This window comes from Hydra vulgaris, chromosome 13 (assembly GCF_038396675.1).
Source record: "Hydra vulgaris chromosome 13, alternate assembly HydraT2T_AEP".
Lineage (NCBI taxonomy): Eukaryota > Metazoa > Cnidaria > Hydrozoa > Anthoathecata > Hydridae > Hydra > Hydra vulgaris.
In genome coordinates, this window is record NC_088932.1 from 24,038,334 (window position 1) to 24,065,000 (window position 26,667).

At 28.8% G+C, this 26,667-nt stretch overlaps 1 protein-coding gene across 1 annotated transcript in view; it reads left to right on the forward strand.

The window, feature by feature from the left end:
• Positions 1–3,973: 3,973 nt before the first annotated feature.
• Positions 3,974–26,667, forward strand: part of LOC100211967 (proteasome subunit alpha type-1) — a 49,301-nt gene continuing 26,607 nt past the window's right edge. Inside the window, exons 1-3 of the mRNA XM_065816274.1 lie at positions 3,974–4,088; positions 4,183–4,227; positions 4,337–4,438. Coding sequence (XP_065672346.1) covers positions 4,086–4,088; positions 4,183–4,227; positions 4,337–4,438 — 150 coding nt within the window. The 5' untranslated portion in view covers positions 3,974–4,085. The remainder of the gene's footprint in view (positions 4,089–4,182; positions 4,228–4,336; positions 4,439–26,667) is intronic.

Here is a 26,667-nt window from a genome sequence, read left to right on the forward strand (position 1 = left end):
TATATATTAGTAAAACAAATTGACGAACTAAATTTTCTTAACCGAATTGAATATTTTAATACTAATTGTCGAGCAAGCGATCATAAATTAAAAATGCATAAGGAGTCAATAACACAATCAGACAAAAAAATTTCACTAATAGAGTTGTAAATGACTGGAATGTACTAACACAAGAATTCATAGAGTCTCCAAACGTAAATCAATTTAAAAACAACTTTTATAAATACTTTAAATTTTAACCTCAAATCTCAGACCTTATGTATTGTTTTTAATCCTTGTTAACTTTTTTGGCTGTTATAAACTATTGATATATCGATATTTTCATATAATTTGTAAGGCTGTTATATATTATATGAAAATATCTATTAATAATTTTAATTATTCAAAATTTTAATATATATATATACTACTAATAATAGTAGTTGTAATATTATAGTATTTTGATAAAGACATTGGTCATATCATAATAGTTATTATGATGTTATTCTTTTTTTTATTTTTGTATCTATATGTATGTGTACGAGTTACACTTGTTACTCAGTTGTGAGTTTCATAAAGTTTTATATCAGATTTAAAATCAAGTAATCATTCTCATTGTACTACAAATGAGAAAATTGTTTGATTTACAAGTTGTAGTCAGTTTATGATAAATCTAGATATTTATGATAAAGCTTGAAATTTAGGTTAAATAGTATTATTAGCTTAAAGAGTAGTATTAGTTTAAAATGTAGCATTAGCTTGAAAAGTAGAACTAGCTTAAAGAATAGCATTAGCTTGAAAAGTAGAACTAGCTTAAAGAATAGCATTAGTTTGAAGAGTTATTGTTCTTCTTCTTTATATTTATACTTATTTTGTCTATAATTTTGTTTATGCTAGAGCTTTATTTGGATTTATTATTATTTTTTTTTAAATTTATGCTTAGAGTTTGAAGAAGTTTTTTGTTATAAGGTTTCAAAGACTTGAAGTTTTTGATTTGTTTTTATTATTAAATAGTTATATTTAAAAAAAATGATTCTTTTTTATTCCTTTATTTCATTGATTTTAACTTTGCCATTATTTTATTTTAGTTTGCCTACTGTTGAAATATGGTTTTAATTTAGTAAACTTCCATGAATTTAAGTTTACTTTATTAATCATTCGCCAATAGTTAAGGAAAAATTGAATTTAACTAAATAAAGGTAGGATTAGTTTAATTTTCAGGTAACATTGCAAAATATGATTTAACTGTAGTTAGATAATATCTTGTTGCTGTTTTGTACCATTATTTATTTACATTTATTTTACATTTATTTATTCTACTATAATATGTCTGATGCACTATTTCTTAAACCCCACAAAGTATACCTTATCTAATTAAAAAAACATATCATGGTTGCTTATGCAGTTGTGTTTCATTAATGGAATGGTTTATTTAATAGAATAGTGACAAACTAAAGCAGTTCCCAACTGCTTTAGCTTATTATTATTGTTGTTTAAAAATGAATACTATTTTTTTTTAGTTATAAAATTATCTTATCATTCTTGTGATTGTTTCGGTTGGTTATTTTATTTTTATCTTTGCTATTTGTATCATTAATATTATTAGCTGCTATTTACTTAAACTTTTCGTAGATAACCTACATTATTAGGTTTTTTTTGTCAAAATATATAATTTGGTTGACAAAGTCAACCAGTTTAGTAGATGCGATTTTTAAAAAAACTTACTTTAGTTTCTTAAATAAAATTGATGAAGTGAATGATGAAAAAGAAGAACAAGACTTTCTCGATGTTAATATTTACTTAACTAAAGTGGTCTATCCCATTAGTTGTACTCCCAACGAAAAGAGAATATATGTTTTCCAGGTTTAGAATGGAAGGTAATCAATTAAAAAATATGACAAAGAAAGGTTTATGGGTTGAGAATATTTTTAAGAGCAGAGAAAGTAAACTATTTGTTCTTGTCATAGTAAACATCTTACTTATCACTTTGGAAAAACAAGCACTACAAGGTTTTAGAACGTTTTAACTGGCCTGGAAATCTTCGATAAAATTTTTTTTATCATTATGGCAGATCTAAGCAGTTAAAGCAAAAATAAAAAATCCATTTTTATTTAATATAATTGTTCAAAACTTAAAATATTATCATGAGTTTACTGTGATTCTGCTACAGTCCCTCGAGTGATTGTGGAAGAGTACACCCTGAAAATTTCAAGTTTTCATTTTCAATTTTATGTTTGTACAAGGTCAAAAAAAAAGAATTCTGTTTAAAACACATTTAAAAAATATATGTTAGTAATATATCGTCGCATGAGAATTATAGGGTTCTATCTGCATTTTTTTATGTTGTGAGAACTTAACTTTCGATATTTAATTTTAAAATGTTTTAATTACAAGGGTTTTATGTTATTATGGTTTCATTATTAAAAATATATTATTATTCATAATATTTTTAAAGTTGTTTGTTTTTATTATCAATTATTAATTAAAACTCTAATTGTTAGATTCTTTTAACATAAAAAAATGCAGATGAAACCCTGTAATTCTCATGCGACGATATGTGGCCAAAGTTAATTAGGTACTAAAAAATTTGAAATAAAGGTTGCAAAAACATAGGAGCTAAAAAATTCTTTATTCTTATAATATTGAATATTATATTCTAATAATATATTTCTTTATGCCGCAGAATAATGCGCGAGTTCTCAAACCATCGTTTAAACAAACGCTAAAACATAACGCTTGAGTGGTCCGAAGTAAATAATCCGCAAAAAAGTAAGACAGTTTACTCCAACGAAGGACAGTTTCCTCCGGAGTAAATTATCCTAGACTGACGGATAGGACAAACTAGGACGTTCTACTACGGAGTAAAATGTCCGACCGGACAACTTATTCCGCGGACAGTTTTCTCCGTGACAGGGCACCTAAATAACAAAATAACAAAAGAAAAAAAAAAAACGCTGGGAAATATAACATTTTTGTCCCGGAATCCCGAAAATTGAATTTTTACAGGAAATGAGAAGCTTCAGTTTTATCTGATTTTAGTCCGAAACTTAATCGACTATTGTTCCTTAAGGTTCGCATAAATTTGCTGTGTAGATGTCGTTACATTTTGTAAAAAACTATTAGAGTGAAAATTTAACGTACTTATCCTTATGAGTTTTAATTATAAGTAAATACAAGTTTTTGAATAATTAAATTTTAGTTAAAAGTACTAAAAAAATATTAATTTTTTTTCAATTTTAATGTCATTAAAAATTAAAAAAAATTGCTAAGATTGCTTTATCTTATTTTATCTTTATCAACTTTTGAATGACATTAAGAATAAATCAAATTTAAAAAATTTTTAGCAAAATTTTTCTCACTAGAACTTGAGTCATTATCAAAGATCAAAAGTATTACCTAAAATACTAAATACTTCCTTATTTCTTTTCTTTTTTAAGTTGATGGTTTTATCTATGAAGCAATAAAATGAAAAAATTAGAAAAGTAAGATGTTTAAAAAATTTTAGGTAATATTTATCTTTGACCATGTTAATTAGTTGTGCAAATTGCATTAAATTAACGAAATTATAGCAACAAAATACATGTTTGGGAATTATTTTTGTCTAGGGTCTTAGATAAAAAAAGTTCCCAAGCATGCATTTTATTTTTACAATAATACAATTTTTCTTTTAGCAAGAAAAATGTGTTGTTATGGTAAAAAAAGTTTTAGCACCTACATGCATGTTATAATAAAAAGCTTGCCCAAAATAAGTATGAATAATTGTGGCATGAGTATAACTGACTTTATTGCCGATATTTAATTAATTTTTCCTTGCCAAATAAATCATACTGTCAATAAATTAAAGCAATCTAAGCAAAGTTTCAATGTACTAGTTGTATGTCTACCAATAAGTTTTTCCCTTTAAGTTAAAGGAGTACTAATACTTAAAAAATATACTTATAATATTAGTTTTATAAATTTTCACACTACAATTGTAGTGTAAAAAATGTAGTCCAAATCTTTTGTTAAGAATCTTACATAAGTACTTTAATAAACATGTAAAGAAATACTTCTTGTTTAAAAATTTTAACCCTATTTTTTTTAGAAAAAATTAAATAAACAGCATAATGGTAAGGTTGTTGTATTTTGTAACTAATCTTGTATTTTTTAATAATGAAGTATAGGAATATTTTAATAACATTAATTTTTGTAATAAATGTTTAGTATCGAAATCAATATGATCATGATGTTTCAATATGGAGTCCACAGGTTTAATTTTAAATCTATTATTTGATTTCTAAAAACCTTGAATATACATAACACAAATGTATATGTTACAAGTAAATGTTATATATACCTACTTGTTTTTAATTTATAGGGGAGAATATTTCAAATTGAATATGCAATGGAAGCAGTAAAACAAGGGAGCGCAACTGTTGGTTTAAAATCAAAAGATTATGCTGTTTTAGTTGCATTGAAGGTATAAATTGATTGTTTTTTAATTACAAGTGTGTGTGTGTATATATATATATATATATATATATATATATATATATATATATATATATATATATATATATATATATATATATATATATATATATATACATATATATATATATATATATATATATATACATATATATATATATACATATATATATATATATATATATATATATATATATATATATATATATATATATATATATATATATATATATATATATATATATATATATATATATATATATATATATAGGGTTCCCATATCACCGGATTTACCCGGAGATCTCCGGATTTTATGGCAAAAAATAAACCTCCGGGGGATTTCAGAAAAAAACATAAAATCTCCCCTTTTTGGAGATTTTTATTTAATTTTTATAAAAATTTCATTTTTATACTTAAATTTTGAGTATATATAGAACTGAAAATGTAAAAACTATTAAATGTAAATTTTTTTTGTCATTCTACCAATTTATTGAAAATGCCCAAACAACACGTGTTCTCTTCTCTTCATTACACTATATTGAAAAATGCGCGCGCATCCAAACTTGCAAAAACGAAAGTTGCAACTGTTAAATTATATTAACCCTTAATGACCCCAGGTATCAGATCTGATACACACATTTTAAACCACAGTATTTTTCAGACAAAAAACAATTTTTATCTGAAAACACCTGTTGTTGCAATTATGAGAAGCAAGTTTTCGGTTCCGTATAAACACTTATTTTCATCCAGGTCAATTTTCATATAGTAATCATTTTAAAATAGCATATGTTAAAAGTGGTTTACATGGTGATTACCAAGTGTTGTTTCTGTATTTATTTCGCGTTGTTTATATTAATTTTTATGAGTTTTTTTGCTTTAATTTTTATAATAAAGGTAAAAGATAACTTTACTAACTTTTTCATGAGTTTTTGTTATCAAATATGCATAAATTTTGATTGCTGAATTTGTATGTATCAAATTTGATACAACGGGTTTTTTAGTATGAAACCTTATGAAAAGTTTTTTATTTATCAATATTTTTAAGTTTTAGTTATTTTTTTCTAGATAAATAGGAATAAAAAAATAACTATATCCGATGTTTTAAACTATGTGTTTGATGGGGAGAGTGATTTTAATGATGAAAGTGATAACGAGTTTTATAATGAAAGATGAAAGTGATACAGATGAAAGTGATAACGAGTTTTATAATGAAAATGATACAGCCACAGGCCTTGTTACGAGATTTCGCTGCATAGCGAAAACGCGTAACGCATTTCTAAGTAACTCAACTCAGCAAATATATTTTGCATCGTTAGAAGATATATTGCGTCACTAGCGTCTTTTCAAGTACCGCATTGTAATTAAAGTTATTTTATTAATGCGTTAAAAATCATACAAACAGTTAGTTTTTTTCTCACTAGAACAAAAGTTACAAATAAAATCTAAGTTCTTATTTAATAAATCATTTTTATTATTTTTTTCAAATATGAACTAAATTTTATTTTAAAAAAAATATTCTTTTCATGAAACGTAAAATAATGTTTGTTTATTTTCTTATGATTTTACAGTTGGTTTTTGATTATTTTACTAACTGTTAATAAATTTTTTCTTATTTAATTTGTGAACTCTTTTTAATAATGTTTTTTAAAAATAGAGAGTTTTTTTTTGTTATTTATCAGTTACCCATAACATATTCGTGATCACAATTTATTTTCATAAATTAAACGAACGTCATTAAAACTTTACGTTATTGAATTAACAATACAAAATATCTTATTAATAAAATATTTACATTAAAATAAATCGTGCATTTTTTAAACTATTATGACAAAAAATAATTTTTACATTTAAAAGGAATTTATATATTTAATTCCTTAAGATAAAACTTAAAACACTTAATCTTTTTTTAACTTATTTTTATCAACAATAAAAAAAATTATTAAACAATCTGTTTTTTTAACAAAAAATCTATTAGTTTACAATTGCGGTTAAATGCTTTTACTTACGACTTTATTTATTCAGAATAAACGTCACATAAACGATATCAAAAGATAATTAAAAATATTCTAAAAGATATAAGTTTTTGCGTAACGCAAAACTGCTGAACGCGTAGGCAAATCACCTTTTCGCAAGCAAAATGCGAGCTGCATAACGCTTCTTAACAAGGCCTGCAGCCAACATTGGTATCGTAGAAGAAGAAAGTGACAAAGAACCTTTAGCAAACATAGCATCAAGACTATCTAAGAATCTTAAAGAGACAACTTATAACCCCTATAAGAAAATACCAATTAGTTACAAATGGAAAAGTAAGAACTTTAAACCCCTCGATGATGTAACTTTCAAAGAGCCTGAAATAAAAGCAGCACCAAATTCAGAAACAACACTCTTTAAATAATTTAAGTTGTTTGTGAGTGATAATATGTTGAACAGCATTGCAAATGAAAGTAATATTTATATTCTGCAATCAAAAGGTTCAGAAAAAAATATCTCAAAAAAGGATATTGAGAAGTTTATAGGTGCTTATCTCAGAATGGGTTTGGTAAAGCTTCCAAGTCAAAGATTATATTGGGAAATATTTATGACCTACAACGGAGTTTTTTCTATTATGGGTAGATATAAATTTGAAACTATACTTCGAAATATTCATTTTGTAAACAACTTCGAAATATCTAAGAAAGAAAAAGCAGATGACTGTGTATAGAAGTTAAGAACATTACAACAGAGCTATGCCTAAACGGAAGAGTTCCATGCTGTTGATGAGATTATGGTTCCTTTTAAAGGAAAGTCTCTCTTGCGTCAGTACTTGCCCAAAAAGCCCCACAAGTGAGGATTTAAGCTTTGGGGTCGATATGGCATTTCAGGCTTTTTGTATGACTTTGATATTTATCAAGGGAAGTCAAAAAACATTTCGGATACAAGTTTAGGTGTCAGTGCAGATGTTGTAATTAATATGACATCTTCACTTCCTGATAAACACAATTTCAAAGTCTTTGCTGACAACTACTTTACAAGCTTGCCCCTTATTGTTGAATTGAGGAAACGTAATATCTATTATGTAGGAACAATAAGAGATAAACGAATAAAGAAATGTCCATTATTGCTTGAAAAGGATTTGCAAAAGCAAGGCAGAGGAGCCTATGATTTTCGAGTCGAGCAAAAATCAAATGTGGTTGCAGTTTGCTGGTATGATAACAAACCGTTACATACCAGCGAACTGCAACCACATTTGAAGAAACTAAATTAACAAACCGTTAATTTAGTTTCTTCATATATAAGCATTGAGCCACTTCACACTGTTTGCAGATATGATCGTTTGTTAAAAAAAAGATTGATGTAAAACAGCCCAACATTCATGTATATAACCAATACATGGGTGGCATAGATAAGTTGGATATGATGTGTGCATTGTACAAGCCAAGATTAAGAACACGAAGATGGTACATACAGGCTTGGACGGGAATGGCGTGCGATCACGCGCTTGGTTTGACCACGCATATTATATATATTTTTGAAAATATAACCACGGTTGCTTTTAAGTTTTAGAAATGAGTCGATAAAAAACTGTTTAAAATAGCGTTAGAAATAACTTTTTATTGTATTTCAAGTTGATCGTTGATCTTTTTAAAAACTTTTATATTACGTGAAGATTTTTAAATACTATTACTATTTTTTTAAACTATAATAATAAAATACGACATATAAAACATTTTTAAATAAATCAATTAGTTACTTGCAATGATTCTTAAAAGTGGACACTTTGTATTTAAAATATCCAAGAATGTTATTTGAATTTTTTTTTATTGTATAAGAAGTCGACAAAAATAGGCGTCACGCTCAGTTGAACTAATTGGTAGAAGTTAAAAATTGTTTGCACTCTCGCGCAGTGATTTTAAAAGTATTATAGTGTTTTTTTTATAGTGTATTTTTTATAGTATTATAGTGTATTTTTGAATGAAAATATCCGCGGAAGAGAGTTAATGATCTTTTATTTATAATTAATATTTGTTGTGACAGCCTTTATGGACGAAATGCATGTATATTTTATGATAAATGTAAAAGCTCTGATTTTTTTAAATGTATTTTGTTGGATTAAAAAAAACGGAATTGAGAAGACAAATACAATAACTTTAATAGTCCGATTCAGATGTTGAGCTATATTCGTCGTCAATGGAGCTTTCGTCGGAACTATCGATTGTTTCTAGTGCAGCATCAGTGTCCTCCATTGATTCAAGGCGAACCCCCCTGCGTTTATTTAGGTATATATTGAGGGTACTATTCAAAATATCATCTCGTTCTTCTACGGTAAAATTTGGATCATTCCCGCCTATCAATATTGCGTCTTCCATTGTCTGGTTGCTCATTTTTAAACGACGATCACTTAGTATCAGGGTTAGTATACTGAAAATCCGTTCCACAGACGAGTTTGAGCAAGAAATGCACATTATTAGTTCAACAAGATAAAGAAGGTTTGGGAAAGTTTTTCTATAATCAACAAAAATTTTCTCCCATAGCAGCGCTGTTGTAACTCCTTTATACTTTGTGTTTATTAATAATTTAAAAGCATTCCATTCAGAGAGAACCATTTCAACTTTTAATCCTGCGTATTCTAAAGGAATTTTAAATTCCCTTATTAATAAAGAGATGCTAGCATCGCCGTACATATTGTCTGCTGTCCAAAATTGGGGATCCAACCAACTCATTGATTCAAAGACCGTGTTTGACAACGAATTAAATCTATCGTCAATTAATGGTTTAATGATGTTGGCTGCAGTTTTTCTAACTTCTATAGCAGCATTAATACTATCAAAGTTAATGTTAGTCATATCGTAAAGCTCAATGTCAACAAATTCTGCATTTGTTTTTTTTAACTCGTGGCCATCTTTGAAATAAGAAGAAACAAGAGTAGTTGTATCATCTTTGTACTTGATTCTAAATTTTAGTAAATATGAATCAAGTATATCGTCTATTGTTTCATTACTTAATTCAACCAAGTAATCCTTAGTTAGATCTATGGCTGGTTTTACCTCGTGCACCATCAACGCTTTTTTTTCGAAAACCAATGATAACGGGCTCAATTTCTCTAAGACGTCTAAGTAACCGCAAAACATGCATAACAGTCGGTAGTCATGCAAACGTTTGGAGATTCCGAAAAGTTTAGCGCGCATTTCTGCTGTGGTATTGCGATTGACAAGTGCGTTGTCAAAGCCTACAATAATTGCAGGCCAGTTATGTACCAATCTTGTCAATCCTCGTCTTCTGTGACTAACAAAGCGCGTTCCTGATATTTTGGGCAAGGTGTAATATGTAATATTTAGTGCCTCTGCTGCTTTTTTAACTTCACTTTTTAATTTTCCAGAATTGCGAAATAAATGGAATATGGTAGTATAAAATTGATCACAATCTCTATATTGAACAATATTTCTTGCACTATCTTTAATTGCCAGTTCCAAACGGTGGTTCACGCAGTGCATTTTAACTAGCCATGTTCTGTTGTTTTTCATTTGAGTTAAGACCCCATTATACATGTCTAAGTTATAGCTAGCTCCGTCAGAAGTAGCGCTGACAAGTTTATTTTTATATGCATCTGCAGTTAAAGGAATATTTCCTTATTCATTAAAAATGCTGTCAATAGCCTTTTTAATGACATTAGCGTTCACACCACCCAAACTGTTCATCTCTAGTAAAGGTACTACAAGATAAGCAGGTATGCCATCTCGTTCAACACGAACAAGAACCAACTCTTTCTCATCCTTTGTTTTTCGTGCTTGAGAGCCATCAGAAAGTATGGAGAAAAGTTTTTCTCTTTAACAATTTTAGCAATTTTTTCTTTAATGGCATTAGCAATGAAGGAGATAAATTGACGTGCTAAATATAAATGAAAATTAATTTGATCTTTGTTAATTTCTTAAATAATATCAAATTAATTTAAAAAATTAATTACCTGCTCGATTGTGGCCTTTTCCTTCTACAAGTTGCACACCATTAAGTCTTTGGCATTTGATAAGTACTTCAAAATGACTATGGGGCATGCTTGGTTTTAAAGCCATTTCGTATGCTGTTTTTATCATCTTAAAATACCCTTCACGAATGTTTTGCTTATTATATAAAGATTTCTGGTTATCTGGATTTATAATGTGGCCTATTCCAGTTTCTTCAGTTGGGTTTCTCTTATCGATTTCCAGCGCCAGTTTATGAATATGACCTTCAAGATGACGATCAACCTATTTTAAAAATCAAAATTTAAAAATTAAAAACTTAATATAAAGACAAATTTATAAATTATCGCGGGAAAAATATTGTACTAAATATTTGTGAATTAAGTAAGTAAAAACTTAGTTGAAATTATTTACTGTATTTGCAAATTCAAATGAGCTTTTAATTTTAATCTTACATGATGTTTTGTTACCACACTAGTTCCCTCCATAAACGCCTTCAAAAAACCAACCATTACTCCTCTAACTGAATGATCACTTAAAATAGCAAACTTATTTCTTGCGCAAACCTTACACCATATTTTAATAACTAATCCGTTTTCTTCAGTGTAACCGATAAATTCCTCTTTCCCCCACAACAGAAATGTTTTTAAGCTCTTTGATATTGGCTTATTAAATTTAGTTATTTTTGCCGCCGATGCCATTTTTAAAACCTTCAATACTTAAACTTATATTTAATTTTTAATCTGTACAAATCTTCCACTTGCTGCGAAACGCTTTAATAACCTAATTTCTTTTGTTTATGAAATTATAATATTGCATTGTAATAATGTAATAATTGAAAGAATTCGCTTAGTAAGAACTATTTCTAATTGCTTTTTATTTTACTAATCATTGCTTGAAACGATTGAAAATTACTATTTTAAAAAGACTTTAAAATAGATTTAGTTATTAAATATTTGGTATATATATATATATATATATATATATATATATATATATATATATATATATATATATATATATATATATATATATATATGTATATATATATATTTATATATATAAATATATATATATATATATATATATATATATATATATATATATATATATATATATATATATATATAATTAAATAATATATATACTCTTGTTTATTTATTAAATGGTCGTTAAAAGTGATTTGTAAACGCGTTTCTGAAACTTTTATAAAACATCACAGAAGATAAAAGTTAATTATTTGAAACGTAAAAGCGTAACTTAAAATAACTATCGCCTCGAGTTCGATTTTTTTTAGTTTAGTTAAAGTTTTTTTTATCTTTTTCGTTAATATTCTTTTTTTTTTATATTTATTTAATGTTCCTTTTAATTTAGTTTAGTTAATATTTTTTTAACGCATTCTCAACTGCTTTAAAAAAACCTAACTTCATATTGTCAAAAACGTCTAAGCAACCATGGTCAAATTATATAAATTTTTTTTTATGTGTGTGGTCAAACAAAACGCGTAATTGCACGCCATTCCCGTCCAAGCCTGTACATATATATTTGGTTACATACGATTCAAATTGCTGTTGTTAATCATGGTTTTTATACCGATGCGATTTAAAGAGTTGTAGACCCAATACTAAATTTATGCAATTGCAATGCTTTATTGCAGAAGTTGCAGAGAGTCTGATCAAAGTAACATCATCTCGTGGAAGACCATCTTTAGATAATATTGCACAACCTCCAAAAAAGAATGCTCGGGTTCAAGGAAATCCTTCTAATAATATAAGAAAGGATGGCTTTGATCATATGTCATGTTACAATGAAAAAAGACCGAGGTGTCTGTCCTGTAAGTCAGGACTTTCATATATAAGCTGTAAAAAATGCAATGCATGGCTTTGTTTTAAGAAAGAAAGAAACTGTTTTGAAGTTTTTCATAACCTTTTTATGAATGTGCTAAAATGTTTATGTTATATGTATGTTTAATATAAATATTTTGATAAATAATTACCCGTTGTATCATATCTGATACAACTCAAAAAAGAGCCTAGTCATCATTTTTTTATCTCAAATTTTTTTCTCTAATCAACTAATGCCATAAGGGTTACTTATATTAAAAATAAAATTTTTTGGAGTTTTTTAAAGTGTTTTGGGCATTTAAGGGTTAAGGTATTTTGGTTTCTACTACACAAGAAATTATTCCTTGAATTTAAATTTGACATTAAAAGTAAAAAAATTACGACACTATCAATAATGTCGTCCAAAAAAAGCGTTTTCTAGTTTAAGAAAGGGAGAAATGATTGTGAAGCCAAATTCAAAAAGGTCAGCTAGAACATATATTTTTGTTTCTCACAAAGATAAACAAATTTCCTTATGTTAATCTTATTTATTTAATGCATTTTGCAATAATAAATAAGTCAAGATTACGCAATTTACATAACCTTTGACCTGTTATTAGTCCTAATACTAAGGGTTAAAATTTTTCATTTGGATGAAGCTTGACAGTATCTCTATATAGGATCAAGTTTGAGGCTTTATTTTATTTGTAAAAGAAAAAGCCTTTTTTAATGTTAATAAATCATTGTGCCGTGACCAATTTTCCAATTTATGAGTTCAATAAGTATTTGTTATCAAACAAAGACTTATTAAAGAAGATGGTTTCAACAAAAATATATATTTGGTATGATTCATCTTCTCCTGTTTATAGTTCTTGCTCTGTTCCAACAAATGATTTGTCTATGACAGTGAAATTGATAACTTGTGCAAGTGATTAGTTAGATACAAGGAAATAATGGTTACAAGATGACAATAGAAACAAGTTGTATAATGAAGATTTAATTCATGGCTTGCATTTATATAGTTTTAATCTTTCGTATATTATTTTGTATGTATATATTTTGTATGTATTTTGTAAATTATATTGTAAATGGTATATTTCAATATAGAATAACTTATTCTATATTAAAAAATACCGTTTTAAAAGATTTATTTAATCAAGACTCAATAATTGTAAGACAGTAATAAAATTGAATGTAATTATTTTGCAATTAATTAAATTTTAATTACAAATTCAGCAATTTGCACTAAAAAACGAATGACTTTTTTTATTTTTTACGTGCTTTTTTTAAAAAAAAAGGGTTTTTATTTATTTAATTTTCTTACATGGATTCCACTTCTGGTACAACCTTGCTAAATAATGGGGACTCCCCATTCATTTAACATGCTTCGTAAAATCTCCACTTTTTCTTTTTTTATATATGTATATATATTATATATAACATATATATTATATATATATCAGGGCTTGTGAAGAAGAAAATCATCAAGCGTGTTATATCGTGCTCGTAAAATTAGAATATGTTTTCATCGAGCGTGATTATGTGCGCTTGAGATAACGTCGGCGAGCGCGATTATGAAAATTGCTGAAAGCCATGCTCATAAAAAGTTTTTTATTTTTTATATCTTTTTTAATTTGTTACATAATTCTTTCAGCAAAAATGTTTGAATTAGTATCACACTCATAAAACTACTTCAACGAAGTAGATTTTCATACTTTCAAGCTTCTTGTATATTGTCAGATCGCGATTTTATTTTTAACTATTTATGTTATAAAAAAATAATATCAAACAAAAACGCAACTTCTTATTGGTTTAGTAATGAAGTATAATTTAGTGACTTTGTTTTGCTTCGTTGTTTTGATATATGTATTTTAAAATGTTACGCTGTAAACTTAATTAATGGTTAATGGTTTTTATGTTTCTTGATATTTTTTATTCAAATTAGTTATTTAATTTTTTTCAAAAATTTCTTTTTTAAATTACGTTTTTTTTATCTTAAAAAATAACACAAGAATAATTTGAAAATCTTCTTTTTAAAAAACTATTCATTATAAGTTAAATAACAGATTTTCCCCTCAACTGTTGTCAATGGTGTTTCCTCTTCAACATTGTCGAAACTGAATGCACCTAATTCATCAGTCATGTCTTCATCAGCACTGTCTATTTCATCATCGTCATCAAAAATTTGATTTGTAATCAATGTTGTTGCTGTTTTCATATAGTCAACTGGATCATCATCAACTTGAACCACTCGTCTCTTATTCAAATAAATTTCTTTAGCTCTCTTTTTAATCACGATTATTTCTTCTTTTGACCATCTTCCATGGTTTCCTAATATCATAATGCTATCATTTAGAGTGTCGTGATTCATAGATCAACGTTGATCTGATAATATGCTAGTTACTGTGCTAAACATTCGCTCCACGCTTGAGTTTTATCCGAAAATAATCAATATAACTTTTAATAAAATAGGAAACTTTGACTTTTTGTACAAGAAAGTCAACCTCCAAATTTCTTTTGTCTGGCGATTGCGTACCATTGCTTCAAGATTGGTTCTTGAATGAATCAAAAATAGTTTCCATTCTTGGAAAACTTTTCATTAAAATTGGAATGTTCCAATGTTGTTTTAAAATGCGTGGACAAAAACTTTATTTCTTCCAAGCCAAACTCTTTGTTGTCAGTCCAGTTCTGCGGGTCGATGAGCCGCATGGCATGATAAATCTCAGACTCTTCCTTTATGGTTGTGAATCTGCTGTTTAACGTATTTATAAGTCTTGGTATAACCTTTCTCTTAATATTTCTGACTAAGCATAATGCTTGATCTACGTCAACCAAAGTCATATCTAAGTTTACTATTATATACTAAATTTTACTAATCTATTATAAATTTAACTTTAAATCGAAAAATATAATACATCATTTACGAAAAATGTTTAGGTAAAGAGCTGTAAGATCAATGGTGTTATAACGATCAAACGTAATGAAAATGGCGCTAGCGGGCATGAATTCGTAAAATACATTGCGATGGCTGTGAGTGAAAAATGTGTCAATATCCTGAAGGAAGCTCAATTCTTCTCAATTTTGTGCAATGCTAGCCAAGCTCAAAAAACAAAGAAAGAAAAACAGTTAGTTTTGGCAAGAATTGAAAGATGTGGTTCTCCTTTTTATATGGTTCTGGATCTAGTTGATATTGATAGGTTTGGCGGAGGAGAAGCAGACTCCTTTGTCAAGGAAATCAATAACATTTTTGAAACTGGGGAATTTAAACTAGACTCCAATGATTACAAAAATAAATTAGTCAGTATAACATCCGATCCGATTTAGTAAAAATATTACTGGGGTGTTTTTGTTTGTCGCCAAAAAAAAACACCCCAGTAATATTTTTACTAAACTGACCAGACAGTGTTTCAGGTAAGTTATGTTTGCCCTCAATAACCATGTAACGTGTGACATAGCTATATAAAAATTCTAAATCTGTATCGATTTCTTCGAGCTTCAACTCTAGTTCTAAATTTGTTCAGTTGATTGTAGCTAGAATATCATGCGGCAACAGTTCATTTGCTTCAAATACTTTCGATGCTGGCACAATGATAAACAGCAACAGTGCAAAGATAGTTATATGATTTGAATTTCTTTTTAACCCTTGAACCTTTGCTCTTGTAGTTATAGGGTTTTTCCGTTCATTTACGTAGTTCTCATAGGCCACTATATAAGCTGGCCAGGACTCCAATAAATTCTTAAAAGCTCTTATATGATGGCCAACAAACCTCGTTTCTGTTAGTTTTGGTAGAGTGTAATGCGTAGTACCTAAAATATCTAATCTAGTTTAATATTTAAAAATTGAATAATTTACATTTATCTTAGAAAAATCCCAGATAATGTAAGAAAGGTAATTTTGTAATGTGTTTTCACTATGAGCCAAGTTCTTGGAAAATAAAATGATTAACTAAAATATAAATTATGGTTTTAAGCCACAACATTTTACCGCAAACTTTGCGGTAAACTTTACCTAAAGCTGCAGATGTATTTATTACTTCTTGTTTTATTTTCTCCGAGTTTCGAAGCATATATTTTCCAAAGTTTACACTTGCACCATCGGATGTTATACTGACTAATTTATTTTTGTAATCATTGGAGTCTAGTTTAAATTCCCCAGTTTCAAAAATGTTATTGATTTCCTTGACAAAGGAGTCTGCTTCTCCTCCGCCAAACCTATCAATATCAACTAGATCCAGAACCATATAAAAAGGAGAACCACATCTTTCAATTCTTGCCAAAACTAACTGTTTTTCTTTCTTTGTTTTTTGAGCTTGGCTAGCATTGCACAAAATTGAGAAGAATTGAGCTTCCTTCAGGATATTGACACATTTTTCACTCACAGCCATCGCAATGTATTTTACGAATTCATGCCCGCTAGCGCCATTTTCATTACGTTTGATCGTTATAACACCATTGATCTTACAGCTCTTTACCTAAACATTTTTCGTAAATGATGTATTATATTTTTCGATTTAAAGTTAAATTTATAATAGATTAGTAAAATTTACAAAGTTGGAAACATACGAATCAACTATTTTTATTTGAACTAACTATTCAATACTTTATCTAATATATTTAAAATAGTCAACATATCGATAGTTACAATAACAGCAAAGTTTTTGTGTGGCATAGTTGGCAGAAGGGCCATTTCATAGACACAGTTTAGTTTACTAGTTTCTTTTTTTTTTTTTTTTTTTTTTTTTACTTTATTGCAATATTTATTACAATTTAAATAAACAAAACTTTGTTACAATAATAAAAGTTAACAAGTCAAGATATTGTTAAGAAATAAATATTAAAAATAAATATAAAGAACGCGGATTACTCAGAGAAGACCATCAGGTCTTGTCACAGAGAAACCGCTAATTGCTTGTGGATAAAAGAACAAACAAAAAAATAAATAAAAAAGAATATACATTAAATATATACATATACTAATATAAATAAGGGATTTTCAAAAAAATTTTAAAATTAAAAAGTAGATTAGTATATTATCAGTTGAAAAAATGAGTTTTTTAAGATTTTGTTTAAAAGAATCAAAATTACATTCTTGAGAAAAATCTTTAGAAGTATTTAGAACTATACTATTCCATAAAAATGGTCCGCGAAATGAAATAAAAAATTTTCCAAAATTAGTTTGAAAAAATGGTTGTCGAATTATATTATCGTTCCTTAAAATATATTTATTTCTATCTCTTTGTAAACACAAGTTACAAAAAGAAACGAGTGATAGGTAGGTCTTGCATTTATAAATAAAACAAAGAATATTAAAAACATTTAACTCATATATATTGAGTGCTTTCATATCATATAAAAGAGGTTTGGTGTGAGCAAAACGGCCCTTGAAATTTATAAGGCGTGCTACATGTTTCTGTTGCCGATAGAAAGGTTTAAGTTTACTTTTATAAGTGCTACCCCAAGCAATGTTTGCATAATTAATATGGCAATGAGTTAACGAATAATATAACTGAATTAAGGTATGTTTATCTAGAAAGTTTCTTATTTTGTATAAAATGCCTATACTCTTTGAAATTTTATTGCACAAGTTAGCAATGTGGCTTTTCCAATTAAGATTTTCATCGATATATACACCTAAAAATCTTGTCACTAGAACTCTTTTAATAATTATGTTATCGATAAAAAGAAAGGGTAAGTTGCTAGGCAGCTGGTGCTTTTTACTATAGGGATGAAAAAGAATCCATTTAGTTTTATCAATATTTAATGATAGTTTGTATAATCTAAACCATTCGGAAATTTTGGCTAGTTCAATGTTCATGTTGCTAAAAAGTGTAAAAATGTTTTTATGAGAAAGAAATAAGTTAGAATCATCAGCAAACATATTTGTCATTAGGTTAGAAGCTTTTGGTAGATCATTAATATATATTAGAAATAAGAGGGGTCCTAATATGGATCCTTGAGGAACTCTACATGAAATATTTAACAAATTAGATAATGCGTTATCATCTGCAAAAACAAATTGTTTCCGATTATATAGGTAACTTTTAAGCCAAATTAATATATTTCCAGTAATCCCGTACCACTCCAACTTTTTAAAAAGAGTTTTGTGATCAATAGTATCAAAAGCTTTTGCCAAGTCAATGAAAACACCTTAAGTAAATTGAGAATTTTCAAATGAGTCAGATATATTTCTTGTAAATTGTAAAATGGCATGTTCAGTGGAATTGTCTTTTTGGGATCCATATTGATTGCTGTATAATAAATTGTTTATGGTAAGAATGATTATAAATTTTATTGTACAAAATTCTTTCTAAAACTTTAGAGAATACAGAAAGTAGTGAAATTGGACAATAGTTACTTATATTCTCAACGTTACCACCTTTTAATATTGTTATTGCTAATTTTAGAGCTTGTGGAAAAATTCCCTGTTTAATTGATATCGAAAAAACCTTAAAGGTATATCTTTTGAACATCAAATGAACTTATAATAATGTTACCGTTAAAACCATCAGAGCCTACTGCTTTGTTAGATTTCAATATTTTAAATGCAATTTCAAACTCTCCAAAAGATAATTCAAAAGAGTTCAAGTAAGAGTTTAGAGGGAAACATAGATCAATCATTAAGCTGTTTGCTATAGGAATGTTTTTTGCAAGATTTGGTCCTACAGACACAAATATTTATTAAACTCTTCCGTAATTTGTCTTTTATCATATAAAAATTCATTATTATGTTTAACCATGTTTGGCAAAGGGTGAGATGCACTTTTTTTGCTTCCAGTAATTTCTCTTATTATAAACCAAGTGCGCTTAAAATTTAATTTATATTTATCTAGTAAATTTAAATAATTTTTTTTTTTTTTTGAGGCTTTCAAAAAGTTTAGCGTAATTTTTATATATAATGTTATTCTCATTAGTTTTACATTTTAAGTAATTAATGTATAATTTTTGAAGACTTACACAAACCCTTTGAAATCCTAGGCGATTTAATACTTTTAGCTTTAAGATTTAAATTAACTTCAGGGAAATTGGTGTCGTAAATATCATAGAAAGTTTTAAAAAATGAGTTATAAACTAAGTTTGTATTATCAGAGGCGTTAATAAAGTTCCAATCAATTAAAGATAATTGTTCTTTAAAAGATTCAAGGTTTTTATTTGTAAAAATTCGCTTTTTGAAAACTTGTTTTTCATTAGGAAGTAATTTATTATCTATATTTATAGAAAAGAAAGCAGGAAAATGATCAGATATGTCATTTTTAATTATGCCTTTTTTTAAGGATACGTTAAAAACATCAGTGGTTAAAATATTATCAATTAAAGAAACATTTGATTGAGTAATTCTTGTCGGTTTGCTAATCAAAGTAATTGCACCATTTTCGAGATTGCCATTATAAAACCTTTTAATGTTATTATTGACGTGGTATTGAAAACAATCTAAATTCAAATCACCCAATAAGTAGATAAATTTATTTTCGCAGTTACTTTTTTTAATAACGTCATTACTTAAAAACGAATTAAAATTTTTAATTTCACCTGAAGGTGGGCGATAACACCAACTTTATTTTTTAATTTATCGGTTAAAATTTCAATCGTTAAAACCTCTTTATCAGCATCAGTGATGCCCATGTCATGCCGGCTAAAATATTGTAAGTTATTTTTAACATAAATAAGAACGTCTCCGCCACGCTTAATTGTTTTTTGTGCCAGTGAAATTACATTAAAACCCGGCAGTTCAAAATTGGTAAATTAATTTACGTCATCCAAACTGCACCATATTTCTGCTAAGCAGATTATATTAAAAAGATTACTAGTTTCTTCAATAAAATTACTAAAGATTTCAAAAAAATTTTTCTTTGAATATTAATGTGAATTGTGTTAATATTATTTTGATCAAGAAATCCTTTAATTTCATGTATAAAAGTATAAAAGTAGTTGCATTTGTTTTGCAAAGCATCAGAATCAGTAAAATAATTAAGATCAGGATCAGATTCCTCATCTAATAAGAAATCATTAGTTTGAAAAAAATTATAAAAACTAGACTCAAAATTTAAGGTTTTATTAGAATCGATTTCATTTTTGTTTTTTCATATTCAAAATGAGATCAAAGAATTTCTTTTATAAATCTTGTATGATTAATTTATTATATACAACTTTAGCGTACTTACCCTTCGCCCTTAAATCTTTTGCCTCATTCAGGAGTTTTTTTCGCAATTCCAGCGTATGATCACTATAATCTTCATTTATGTAAACCTTTTGAGTCCATAATTTCATCGTCGTGTATTTTCTTAATAACGTGGCTTTGTCTTTGTAGTTAAGAAATCTTACTACGATTGATCTATTTTTTTTTACTGTTTTTAGGTAATTTTTTGCCAACTTGATGCGCCCTTTCATTTTTAAAGTTTCCGTGTAGTTGAAGTTTATTATTTAAAAACTCCCTTACTTTTTTTTTCACTGTCTTCCTAACTTTCATTTTCAATTTCTTCAATCCCGCAGAATCTTAAGTTGTTGCGTCGACTTTTGTCTTTAAGTTCTGACAATTTGTTAATCATTTTAGAATTTGCATTTTCATTTATCAATGATGTTTTTGATGTTTGAGGATCAGCGACTATTTTATCATAATTATTACTCACAAATTCAACAGCTTTATTAAGTTCGCGTAATTCCTTTTTTAGTTCCTTGTTCTCGTCAATTACTGAGTTTAATTTGTTTTCAAGTTTTTCAATTCTATCATTAAACATCTTCATATTAGTATTGTCATGAATTTCCAAAATATCTTTTAACTGTGCAAATGTAAAAATTTTAGTAGCCATTTTGAATTTTTTTTTTTTTTTGATAACCAGTAAGTAAAAAAAACACGTCCGCTTGTGGTGAATGCTAATAGCTAAAAAGGAAATGCTAATAGCTAAAAAGTTTCTTATAAACTGGTTTCTTATAAAAAAAAAAATGTGGAATCGTTTTTGACTTTTTTTAATGTTACAGTTGAATGAATAATAAAGAAGAGTTAACAAACTTTAATTAATGCAACATAAGTGTCATTAGTTATAAATGCTAGTTTAATCTGCGTCATTAAAAATATAGTTTTGAAAAAAAAAAGAACGCTGTTGTTTAAAAAAAAGTTTCTTAAGTTTTTTTAGGTTTAATTTTTTTCTTTTGTTGACAAATTATTTTTAGGTTATTATTTTTTTTAACTTTCTCTTAGTTTAGTATAATTTTTTCAGCGCGTTTTAGAAATAATTAAATATCAAAATTTAACATAAACATTGCTTGATGATGTTTATGTTAAATTTTGATATTTAATTATTTCTAAAACGCGCTGAAAAAATTATTTTCAAATGTGTAAATGGTTGATGGCCAAATCATCAAAACAAAATATATTAATGGTGTATGATCACACAACTTCCTGATCAAGCCTGCAACAAACGACGCTTTAGCACAGTTTAAAATTAAGATATTAGAATCTGGTAAATAAGAATAAAAAATCTTTATTTCAAAGGTAATAATTTATTAATTACCTTTGAGGATTTTGTATTCCATCGGTTGACGTAACTCATCGCTCATTTGAGGATTTCTTGCTCTCACACCTTATTGCAGTAAGGCAAAAAGATATTTCAAAATGTCTTTGAATTGTGTGGATCGATACAAAGTTTGTCTCATCAAACGACAATGTGTTTTACGATAAACTGTAAAACACATTGTCGTATCAAACCTTTACAACCTTGTAATACCGCTTCTCTATTTCTTGTACAAACTTTGCAGTAACGTAATTTCAATAACGTACGTAGTTCCGTTGGTAATTTCAGATCTAAAACCTATTACCTCTTCAACTCTCCATTTAATAAATGTTGACATCTTTACTTTGTTTCCTTTTTCGAATGTCCTTGATTGCGAACATTCTAAACAGCAGAATCGTTTTAAATTTGAGTTAAAATAAGTAATAGTTAATAAAAAACCTATACTATGAACAAAAACTAATTTCAAAAATTACTCTATTATTAATATTTATTTTTATTATAATCGATATGTGGAATATTACAAACAACAAATCAAATAAATCTTACTTGATAATTTCACAATATTAAAAATACTCTGCACTTTCAATTTTCTTATAATGATTTTCTAATTTTCTATTCTTATTTTATTTGCGCATTTTTGTATTCACATTGTGTTTCCACATGCACATTACATTATTGAAATTTGTGACTATTAACAATTTCAAACTGCTCATTCATTACATGAGTGCAAAAGAAAACGACGTAGTGCTTTTTATATTTTATATCAGTGCTTTGATAATAGAATATCTCTAATAAAAAACCTTTTTTAAATATTTTATGAAAATAAAAAAATAATCCTGAACTATTGGACAAGCATTATTTTATAAGCTCGTTATAAGCTGAACAAGAGTTGTTTATTGCACCAAGAACGTTTGAAAATACCATTTACGGGCGCATTTTACGAGCAGAGCACGATCGCGCTCGCTTCATCACAAGCCCTGATATATATATATATATGTATGTATTATATTATATTATCAGGGCCTATTCTAGGAAAAATTTTTGGGAGTTAGTACCACCACTCCCTCCCCCATCCCAGAGAAATTTAGCAGAGAAAAAGAGTATTTTTTAGTGAAAAACAATATTTGCCATAAAAAACGTAAAATGAAAAAAGGTCCTCAAATTTCGATTTGGGTGGCACCCAAATACAGTAGACGCTGTGGAAAATGGTCTAGAGTAGCCCCTGATTATATATATATATATATATATATATATATATTTGAAACATCTTCGCTTCCAACAAGGCTGCAAGCAACCACTAATTAAAGTTGGAAGTTACTGAAAGAGAGAAAAGATGAAGATTGTAGAGCAAGATAACGATTGACGGACGACTTAAAGGATTGCAAATTATATGAATCAGGAAAACAAGACGAAGGAAGCGAATTCCAAAGAGCTGATGTTCGAGGAAAAAAACTAGACGAATGAGCATTTTTAGAGCACTTAGGAACAGTCACAGAAAAAGGATGAAACTTAGTTGAATGACGAGTAACACAAGAATGAATTTTAGTAGATGGCACAAGAGACGTTAGCTCTTTAGATCAGTGCCCATTATAGTATTTGTAGAAAAGAGAAAGAGAAGCAACATTATGACGATGTGATAATGGTTGGAGGTTGGCTGCAAGAGCAGGTCCAACTATGTTTACAATGCGTTTTTGCACCTTGTCTAAAAGAAAAAGGGCATCCCTAGAAGATCCGCCCCAGATATGGCAACAGTATTCCATACAAGGCCGGATTTGAGATTTATAGAGATAGAGAATAGAATCCAAAGTGAGTACATCATCGTTCATAAATATAGGAAGATCTAAATTATTGCGATAACAATTGGCTGAAAAAAATTGAGTTTTATATGTATTGATGTTCACCAGCCACTGTGAGCCCCATGCTGTAGCAGAAGTGAGATCCTTTTCAAGCTCAAATGCCCTCTCCAAGCAATCAGAGAGTGCTGGTTTCTTATCACAACAAGAATAAATGGTAATATCATCAGCAAACAATGCCACCTTAGATGAGAGAATATCTAGAAGATCGTTGATGTAAATTAAAAAGAGTATAGGGCCAAGGATAGAACCTTGAGGAACCCCTGAAGTTACAGAATAAGAAGAAGATTGCTGTCCACTGAGGACAACTTGTATGCTACGATTGGAAAGGAAGGATTCAATAATCTTAAAGATGTTGCCAGATACACCATAAGAAAAAAGCTTATAGAGATAACCAGCATGCCAAACTTTATCAAAAGCTTTTGAAATGTCAAGAGCGATGGCCTTAACCTCTCCACCTTTATCTAATGCACAACCTATCAGTTATTACTGTTAGCAAATCAGCTGTAGAACGAGAAGATCGAAATCCATATTGATGGTCAGAAAGTAAGTTATTAGGTTCAAGATGAGAAATTAAGTGTTAATTAAATATTCAAAAACCTTGCTTATGATAGGAAGAAGACTAATGGGACAGTAGTTAGACCAATCAGATCGCTCATTAGAATTTTTGAAGATAGGGATAACAGATGCCGCTTTTCAGCAGGCTGGAAAACAAGACTCTGATAAGCACTTGTTAAATAATTTTGAGAGTATAGATGACAGCTCCGGAGAACACTTCTGCAAGACAATAACAGGTATGTTGTCCAGTCCACAAGTTGTAGAAAAGTCTAGGCATGAAATCTTTTTAAATACAGAAGCTGGAGCGATACAAATGTCAAGCAATGGATCAACCTGTTTGTTGGCAATATCAGGAAAAATGCAACTAGTGGAATCAAGAGATGATTTTGATGAAAAGTTTTTAGCAAACAATTCTGCTTTGTCTTTAGGTGAGGTGACAAAGTCTGAACCATTTAAGAGAGGTGGAATTAAAGATTTGCTCTTATTATTGATACTATTAAAGATTCTCCATAAGTCAGGAGAGCCTAATTTTTGAGATAAGATACAAGGTTTCATGACCTGAGAATAGCGGGCGTTGGCGTTAGACAAAACCTTTATACAATGGTTTCTAGCAGTAATAAACAGAGGTCTGTTTTCTGGAGAATTTTTTTGCTGATAAATATGGAAGTAACGGTTTCGATTGGCAATCGCAGCAGCACAGTGTGAGGAAAAACATGGAGGAGAGTGAGGCTTGACCTGGAATCGTCTAAAGAGAACAAAAGATTCCATGCCAGCCTGAATCCACGATGTTATGTAATATGCGCATTTGTCGACAGGAAGACAAAATATTTCTACCCAAGGGCCATCACGAAGAAAATCATGGAAAGAATCTCAGTCAGCTTTACTGTAGTTGTAAGAGGGGGATTCAGGTGATAAAGAAGAATGAGATATTAGTTTTAGAGTGACCAAACTGTGATCAGAAGCACCTAAGGGTGAATGTGGAGAAACTGAGCACTGACTAGGATCAGAAACAAGACAAGTCGAATAGAGAATGTAAATGATTCAGGTTGTCAGGAAAGCGAGTTGGAAAGTTGACTATTTGAGTTAGGGATTGTGAATGGCAAAAGTTGTGGGCTTTAAGGCCTGCAGAGTCACTGACATTAGAGTCAAGCCATTCAGAGTGGTGAGCATTAAAGTCACCGACAACAACTATATTAGCTGATGGATAAAGAGAGAGGGCTTGGTCAATATGATCACAAATAATATCAAAAAGAGTGCAGTCTTGAGATGAAGGAGAATGATATAGAACAAATAGAAAGGCAATAAAGTGAAGTGGTGCTAAACGAAAGCACATGAAAGAATTGTCTGTGGGGCCAAACCTAGTTTCACGACAAATGGGTGAATTCTTACGAATGTTAATGCCTAGGCCAAGTATGTGACTATTGGAGTCTTTAGGAATTAAAGGAAGATAACCATCAACACTGCTATCGCAAGATGAGACTGCTGAACTCAAATTAGTCTCACAAAGAGCAAGTAGGTCTGGTGAACTTTGCAAGAGATAAGACTCAACAGAAGAAAAGTTACTTTGAAGACCGCGAATATTAGTGAATGATAGGTTGAGAGAACTTGGTGATGATGATGGTTTTTTGTGTTTTATAGTTTTTGGTACTTAATTCATTTTAAAATTAGATTGAAGAACTTTACTCAAAGCATAGATAGTTCTTAGAACACTGTTTAATAGCCCAAGCAATTGCCTCATTACTACTAATAAACCCTAAGCCATAACAAAGGGCTTCAACCATGGCCTCTGCATTTTACACCAAAAGTACAAACAATGACACCATCCATGCGCAACATGGCACTGTTATTACTTTGATATTTTTCAGCTGTTAATGGAATCAGCTTCTCTAAGAGCTACCACAGAGTTTGGGAAACCTGACTACCGGCCGGCCTCAGAACCATAAAACTGAGTTTTAGAGGTGTACCTTCATTAGGAGATAATAGAATGAGTTGCCTAGTCATAAAAACAGAGACACTAGCATAACCCATGCATTGAGTCAATAAGCCCATAACACTAGCATAATCCATGCATTGAGTATTTTTATCGAGACACTATCTGTAGCCTTTACTCAATCATGAGCTCCAAGGCAGGGGGTGTTTTAAGTTGGAGTTATCATCTCCTAGCCTTTGCCTCAAAAGGCCTATCCTACAAGGCAGCAGGACATGAAGCACATGTTACCAGTTCTAAGTACTGGGTTACATGTTACCAGTAGCAGGATAACCTGACCTGACTATAATATTTTATATATATATATTATATATATATATATATATATATATATATATATATATATATATATATATATATATATATATATATAACTCCTATCTGGTTGTCAGAAAGTTTTGTTGACAAAAAGTAAAAACTAAAATGCAAGACTGAAATTTTTTTTTGTTACTTGATAGGCTGCCTGCCCCTACCAAACCCTCAGTCGATGTAGCAGCACTCCCTTGCGAGTCAGGCTATAAGATAGTCGATGTAGCAACACTCTGTTGCGAGTCA